At 43.4% G+C, this 7,992-nt stretch overlaps 1 protein-coding gene across 2 annotated transcripts; it reads right to left on the reverse strand.

The window, feature by feature from the left end:
• LOC100823557 (transcription elongation factor SPT6-like) lies at positions 1–7,992 on the reverse strand. 2 transcript variants are annotated; one of them, XM_010232919.3, is made up of 17 exons: positions 7,586–7,992; positions 7,370–7,474; positions 6,965–7,088; positions 6,802–6,886; positions 6,576–6,714; positions 6,347–6,485; positions 5,986–6,247; positions 5,711–5,899; positions 5,523–5,633; positions 5,053–5,439; positions 4,783–4,893; positions 3,883–4,677; positions 3,140–3,281; positions 1,885–3,047; positions 1,576–1,785; positions 971–1,436; positions 1–625 (listed from the first exon to the last, which is right to left on the reverse strand). In XM_010232919.3, exons 1-17 carry the CDS (start codon positions 7,617–7,619, stop codon positions 249–251), a joined length of 4,839 nt encoding a protein of 1,612 aa, XP_010231221.1. In that variant the 5' UTR covers positions 7,620–7,992; the 3' UTR covers positions 1–248. The 2 variants fall into 2 exon arrangements, with proteins under 2 accessions (XP_010231221.1, XP_010231220.1); XM_010232918.3 differs by having other exon boundaries at positions 7,370–7,477.

The following is a 7,992-nucleotide window of genomic DNA, read 5'->3' on the forward strand; positions in this document are numbered from 1 at the left end:
TCACTGGAAAACCGAAGTGCTGGCAAGAAATAAGACACCAAATGTATGAAAACTGTACATGTAAAATCAAGACCGGCAGCAACTAGCAGTTTAGCATGTCTCCTTAATAATGGAACAGCATAGCAAGTCGGGAAATAGTGGCAATGTTTCCCATCGACAATAGTAAACAGAACCATAACAGGATTCAAACAGAAAAGAACTTCCATCCGACAGTTTCTCCGGTGGTGTATGCAGGCACGGCACACCATTCACCAACCCCCACTTGCGCCACCCCACCCATCCTGCGCTGGGGCTGCCTTTTTGGCGCTGCCCCATCCCGAGTCGTCGTTACCAGCAGCACCATTGCCACCAGGAGCTGCTCCTCCCCAGCCTCCGTCACCGCCATCAGAGGTAGCAGCAGCTGCACCCCAGCCACCGCCACGGTTGCTGTCGCCACCCCCGCCACCCCATCCAGCATCCCCGCCTCCAGATCCTCCACCTGTGCCCCATCCGCCGCTGCCACCGCCAATGTTATCAGTCCATCCACCACTGTTGTCGCCACCACCATCATTTCCAAAGTTACCTCGGCCACGCCCGCGCCCACGCCCACGGCCACCAGAACTGTTCCTTGAATCAAACCTGCCTCCTGCTTTGAGAAAAAATAAAAGATAAACTAAAAGTGCTTGCATACTAGAGGAGACTAAACATCATTTGGCAAGATTTAGTGACAACTCTATCGCGCTGATATTTTAGGAACCCCACACTTGACAGGAAACAGAAAGAAATAAGCAACAAGAAAACAGAGTAGATTTGAGGACCACCACGAACCATCTGGCTTTGTAGAAACCAGGGAGCAGCACCTATTTACCATGAAATAAAAACGTGTGCTACTTGGTAACTGCCAAGCTGAAAGGAAACTAGCAAATATGCAGTCCCACTAAGAAACTCTGAAGAACAGCGATTAAACAATCCAATGCAGATAAGCACTGACCTGTTCTTCCAGAGAATGGCCTGTCCCTATCATTATCACCATCTCCCCTCCATCCATCATTTGCACCACCAGCACCACCAGAAGCCCAAGATGAATTTTTCATTGGAACCATTGCAGCAACATTTCGCATTGGAGGACCAGCATCAGGTGGCGGTTTGTCAATATGTTTCTGGAAATATGACACAAGGCGATCAATGCTGTCAAAATCTCGCTTCCGAAATCTGAAGCCCTTTGGGAACAACCCGACATACTCATGATGTGGATTTGTACTCCTAATGTAAGATAATACAAAGGTGCCTGGGTGCTCATGAGATATGCCAAAACAATATACTATTCTCATAGGATTCTCTGCCTTCTCTGCCCTTAACGCATCATCAACTTCACCTTTTAACCCTTTCCTGAATTTGCGATAAGACAGCATGCTTTTCAAGTTGCCAACCAACGGATCCACATATCTGTCTATTACCTGTACATTTGTAAAAAGGACTCATCATTTAGCTGAAAATAAAAGATATCAATCTAACTGTTACAAGAGAAACAGAATTGCAGCTAATCGATATGAAATAAAAGAAAAATTAATATTGAAATTTATCTTGTGCACCAACCTCATCAAGATCTTCAAAAGATTCATTACCAATGGTGAGTGTTTTTCCAAGGCGAAGCAAACTTGTAATATCTTTATGATCCTTTCCACTTTCAGTTATCTCCTTGTGTGCAAAGACACCATCAAATATTTTCAATGTAAGTGTTAGAAATGATGGGCCCTTGAGACTAGGCCGAATGACCTTCTCACCAGGCTCTTTGTCTCCCAAGAACTGTTTCAACAAACATAGTTTAGATCAGATACTATCAAAGAACAAATAGCCAAGGAAACAAAGGGTGAAGAATAGAATCTATTTAAAATGACAGCAAACCTGCATTGCTTCTTCAGCTGTCAAGTTCTGAAAGTGAGGATGAACTATCATACGGGGTTTGAAAAGTTTCTTTGCGAGTTCCTTTTCTTTCCGAGCCTTATCATCCTTGTTTGGAACAATGTGTTTTTCATGATTGAATGGGTCATGATTATTTCTGGTGAATGGTCTTCGCTTCATGTCACTCTCCTTGCATGTTAGGTAAACTATGAACCTATTTTTATTAACATTTTTAATTTTGCCAGTTAATACATCACCTTCATGTAGCTGCAGTGATTCTGCATCAAAGGCCACGTCATCAGAATAGTTGTCTCCCATAACTATGGCTTTCAAACCAGAATCAAAGGTGCATATTATTCGGTTCTCTTGTATGTTACGAACAGTTACTTGAACAGTCCTTCCATCTGATATGTTATCCTCAGTTTCACCAGAAAGCAACCAGAATTCCTCATCTGGACTTGGCTCAGCATACGGGGTCCTCCAGTCAGAAAAACCACTCAGTAGTTCCATCTTTATGTCAACCAATGTTTGCCTTTTACGGAACTCCTCCGAAATACTTTCCATGTATTCAGGAATTTTAAGATTTCTGAGCAAAGTTGGCCTTTCTCTTACGTGCTCAATAGCCATCTCTTGTTCATCGTCATCCATTTCATTCACTTCATTTGAATCCTCGGAACGGACATCCTTGGCCAAATTCTTTGCTAATGCATATGATTCAGGATGGATCCTTGTATCCTCAAGAAGATCAATAATTTGAGCACTTGCTGCAGCTGCACCACTTCGTCGGACACGTAAAAAGCCAGACGCATTCATGAATACTTTCCTGCCTAGAGGTTTCACCAGCTCCTTGCGACTAAAAATGGATCCCTCCCTTACCAACTCCTTCTGCAAAGCTGAAGCTTTGCGTGGTCCCAGACCAGCAACAAACTGTAAAGTGGAAAAATGCCACTCATGGCTAGCAGCAAGATTAACATCAAAACCAATCTGATTTGTCGCATCGACCATTACTTGCTCAACAATTTCATACTTCTCGTCAGGAGTAAGGAAGTGCTCAAGGGGGTGTAGTTTCCATGACAGTATCTCTTTCCCAGGTCCACAGAGTGTAGCAACCATCGCCAAAGGATTCTGCAAGTACCGACCAAGCGCCACAGCACGCTTCACGATAGCTGTACACAAGTTAAGATACAAAAGTTGAGCAAGTTATTTAGAAATTTCAAGAACGAAAGAGCTAACAGTAAATCAACAAATTATACTATACCTGACTGGCCAGGCAGCTGATCTGAAGATATTCGAGAATTCTCGTACAAGCGAGGCACGGATTCATCACCGTAGACAATGCTAAAATTTTCCATTTGCGGATTCACATCCCTTGGATGGTCTTCTACAATTTTAAAAATAACCTATGCAGGGATAGATTGTCAGTTTAAAATCAGGCAAGTATATTTGTTCTACTGGCAGCTATCTAGCAGCATAAATAAAACTTAATCAATCAGCGCATCCATGATATTCACGTCAAATGTTGAACAGAAGAATGCAAGATACTTGAATCACGGAATCATTAATATGAATAATACTGGGGCAACTGGAACCCTCATTATAAATGAGGAAGCCAATAGTAAACATTCAAAGAATATGAATAATACAGAATTATAGCGGTCGAAGAGCAGCAGTACGCACTAAAAATCTATTGCCAACCCAAGGAGCCCACTGGTCAAAAAAATAGGATGCCATCTTGTGTCCCTCACCAAAACAGGGAAAAAATAGACCAGCATACGAATAAATAACAAGAAAATAATGATAATGCGTCACAGCAACAATAGCTGATCCCATGAGGTGTTCTACAACACCAAGTTGAACTCAGATGGTAGTGACTGGAGACAGTTATGGATGATTCCGCAGGAGACATTGCATACACTTTCAAAGTTGTGAACACAAAAAACATAGCATGTTCGACTCTGATTAGACATGATTTACATATAAACAAATAGATTAAATAAATACCTCATAAATATCATCCTTGAGTTGTCTGCAATTCAAATTTGATGCTCCTACACATACAACATGCGGGCTATGGTCAGTCATAAACTTCAGAACTCGTTGCTGGTCATTCTTCTTCCGCTGCTGCTCAGAAACACCTTGAGATCTAATACTAATAGAACCAGCATATAGAACATCAACCAATTCTCCTGACGAGTCTAACATTACAAAAGTGGTTGCTGGCTTCCCAGGACCCCAGCAGCAGGCCATAACCCTCAACTCTGATTCATCATCCATATCAATGTCAGCATCCTTCTTGTCGGCGTCCTTCTTCTTCCAAGGAGCAACAGAAACTTTGTCCCATAACTGTTTCCCATATTCCATATGGAGATAACTTTTGGCTTTTGCTGTCAACAGCGAACGAGATTCCTTTACCATTGATGGAAGAAGGAATGTCAAGAAGGCATCATCCAGTATCATCTTCCGTTGCTCATCCCACAGTTGTGCAGACTTGCTGACACAGTCACTTAGATAATTCTCACGAGCCTCAGCTATGAGCTCTTTCTTTGCACCTTCTGGTAATTCTATGGTAACCTTGAGGAGCTTTTCTTCTTCTGCTTTCTGAATAAGAAGCCATTGTGCATCTACAAACTTGTTTAGTGGTTTCTCTTCAAGCCACTTGAAGCCTGATAGTTGGTGGTAAGCATCTATGATCAAATTGCCCTCAGGTGTGGGGCTTGTTGAGACAACAGCTTTATTCATGAAGATACTCCTGATGTGCTTTCTTACAATAGGCTCACAACCAATCTCCACTGCTGCCTGATAAGATAAAAACAAATGAAATTGGAACATTTAGGTAAGAAGAAACAAATAGCTTTGCTAGCTTCCCATAAAGACTGGATGAAATTGTAAGATATTGGGTACCATGTGTCTGGCACCCCGAAGAACATCTTGTGGTGTTTCAAACATTGCACATGTGAAATTTGCAGCAACATCTTCTGGAGAATCTTTCCCACTGTCAAGCTCACCCGCTTCCTGAAAGTAGCAAATGCAGATAATGTGTAAAATTTCCAGCTTTTCTCTAGTGCAGTAGATTAATCCAGGGCAGGAAGATATATGCACACTAAAGATAGGTTGTGTATGACGTATTGTTGTGGAGAAAGGTACTGCAAAGTGTGAGCACAGATCACTTACAGGTATCTTTGTTAAAGTTAGATGGTGTCCTAATTGCTCTGCACTACGGCCAAATTGGTTAGCAACCTCCCACAACCCTGCCTTGTGACAAATACTGTACAAGGATTTCCTTTTTGGTCGCTTAAATTGACCTTCTTCTTCAACTTCACCAGGAGGGAAATGTAAATTGAATTTTGCATCGACATCCTCGACCTCTTTCTCAGATTTTGCTTCCTTTAGTGCTTCAATGATAGAGTGATAAAGTTGTCGATTCAATGACTGCCTAGTAACATCATCTATTCTCCGTTTTTCATCATCAAATCGTTTGTCATAGTAAATCTGCAAAGCAAGCTTGCGCTTCTGAAGAAGTAGCCACTTTCTGTCTAAGGTCTGAACAGCCCAGAGCAGCTAAAAACAGCACAGGAATTGTGTAAGCAACTGTAAATTCTTGATAATAGGGAGAGTAACCATGTCTAGCGACAAACAGCTACCTTATGCCACCTCATTTTACGTGGAACTTCTTCATTCTCATGTTCATCAGCATCATAGTCTTCCAGCAGGCTCAGGCAATTTTCCTTCCTATACATTGCAATGAATGGAATCTGACAGGTAACAATAACTATGTCAGTAGATTAAACATAAGACGGAAATATGCAGGGAGGTCATATATTTTTCATACTTCAAATTTGTTGACATGTAGCATGGTCAAGACATTCACGATGTCCTTCTGCTGAATCTCCCTGTTCACTGGCTCATTGCCAAAAAATGACAGAAATCCATCACCAGTGAGTTGGTTGTGTATCCATACACTTTCTTCCTCTCTCTTTGTTTCGTCGTCCCGGATATTGCCAGTCAATTCTTCAGACAGCTGACAAAGGAGCAATAAATTAGACATGCATTATCAAGAAAAGTCAAGCCTGCCTCTCGGTGTAGGTGCATCTAAATGTTACTTGCCTGAATCCTCTCAGGTACATCATTTTCTTTTATTTGCTCATCTTTTGCTGTCATATACTTCTCTGCGAGAATAAATGGCTCAAACTCATCTTCAAGCCGGTTCCCTCTCAACTCACCAGAATTAAAAGCATCCCTTTCAAGCTCTTGCTTTCTAAGTGCTAATAACTCATCGACATCCCCAAATATATCATGCGCCTCTTGCAATGCAGATGATGATACACCTGCAGCTTGTCGTAGAGGCTTCCTTTTAACCTTCTTCCTTCTGCAATATGACATAGTACATGCATATAACAGCATGGTCTGGATTATTTCGCTTGGATACAGGAGCGTAAGACAAACAAACGAAAAATAAGCAACATACTTCACAACTTGGCCATTCCCATCAATTTCCTCTTCATCCACAATGAAGTCCGCCATTTCATCGTCCATGTCATCTTCACCAACCTCATCTTCCTCTGCCTGCTGATCCTCCTCCTCAACAATATCCTCCTCAAAGGGATCTGAGGGAAACAGCATTGCAGCAAATAAAAAATTAGACAGGACTTCCTGAAATAGAAAATAAGCAATGAAGTGGGTTCAGAAGCAGTTACCATGCTGACCAAACAATGAATACTTGACTTTCTCCTCATCAGTGTGCCTTTTCCCCGATCCATCATCATCGGAGAAGCCAGAATGGTCACCCATTTCAAATTCCCTTCCTGCCTTCTTCAGGCGCTTAAATTTGTTTGCCTGCAGTAAGTATAAGTCCTTTCTTGATAAACATGCTAAAAACTTGAGTACGAAAGCACGAACAAGAAATATTATGTTAAAGCATACAGGCTTCGGACGAGTGATGCCAGTGATGTTGTTATCCTGGAGCAACATGTAGTCATCCTCGTCAAGCATGAATTCCTCTGATTCCCTGGCACATCTCTACATTTCAGGAACTTACAAAACGAAGTAACATTCTGTTTCGAAACGAGGCATCAAAAGCAACTACCTCTTCTTCTTCTTTTTCTTCTTTCGTCTCTCATCATCACTTGCCCTCTGTTCATCTTCCTCCTCCTCTTCATCCGCATCATCCACTATGAAGCCATCCTTCTCGTACTCATTCTCTCCCTCCTCTGCTCACGAATAATTTTACCCCATTATTGCTATACTAACTCGAGAACACAATCACAGGCGATTTAAGTAGAAAACGCATACTGTAAACTCAATACAAAACCAGAACATTATAATTTATAAGAACAAGTGAGATAAGAAAAAGAAGAAGAAAAAGAATACCCGAAACACGACTCCGAATTTAGCACATAAAGACATCCCAATCGAGCGTAAGGAATAACCACATCAACCAAAGCGCCCACGCAAGCTTAAGTAATGGAGAAATTGTGAGAAAAAAACTGACCTTCCTCGTCCTCCTCTTCCTCCTCGTCATCGTCCTGCTCGTCGATATCATCCCTGCCCCTCCGCGCCGGCCGCGGTTCCTCCTCCTCGCCGTCGACAAAGTCATCTTCTAGATTTCAAACAAAGCAGAGACTTGCATCAGAAAACGCACACAAACCGCCGCCGGGAGTACCAAAAACCGCCCGAAGTGGCGTAAATTAGCAACGAAATCGCGTACCTTCATCGTCGGATACGACCGTGCGCCCACCCATTATCCTCGAGGCGGCGCAAACCCTAGAACGCGAGAGCGGTTGTGTCGAGAGCTTCGGGTGGAGGGGGTATCCTTATATGGGCATCGCGAGGGGGCACGAACCACACGATATCGCCGTGCGCTGGGCAGCGAAATCTAGGGTTTCACGGCGGCCCGGCCCGGTTCCGAGCGGACGCCAGGAGGGAGCGATCCGAAACGCCCGGAACGACGGTTGACTGGCTCCACTCGCCGTCGAGGAGGCCAATCCAGTAGTCACCGTAGAGCCGCGATCCTAGGCTGGAACGACGGCGAGGTCGAGGCTGAGCGTCGCCGGGGACTTTGGGGTGGCGGTGAGGGGTGTGGTGCGATGCGGAAGGGGGACCGGAAGGGGGGCA

Source organism: Brachypodium distachyon, chromosome 2 (assembly GCF_000005505.3).
Source record: "Brachypodium distachyon strain Bd21 chromosome 2, Brachypodium_distachyon_v3.0, whole genome shotgun sequence".
NCBI classification, from domain to species: Eukaryota; Viridiplantae; Streptophyta; class Magnoliopsida; order Poales; family Poaceae; genus Brachypodium; species Brachypodium distachyon.

What these genes read in the sequence shown, in the direction of transcription:
- LOC100823557 (XM_010232918.3), bottom strand. Translation starts at nt 7,619, where the DNA reads ATGGGTGGGCGCACGGTCGTATCCGACGATGAAG. An exon ending in GGGAATGGCCAAGTTGTGAA is followed by an intron (nt 6,248 to 6,346) that starts GTATGTTGCTTA and finishes GTCATATTGCAG; the next exon opens with AAGGAAGAAGGTTAAAAGGA. An exon ending in ATGTACCTGAGAGGATTCAG is followed by an intron (nt 5,900 to 5,985) that starts GCAAGTAACATT and finishes CTCCTTTGTCAG; the next exon opens with CTGTCTGAAGAATTGACTGG.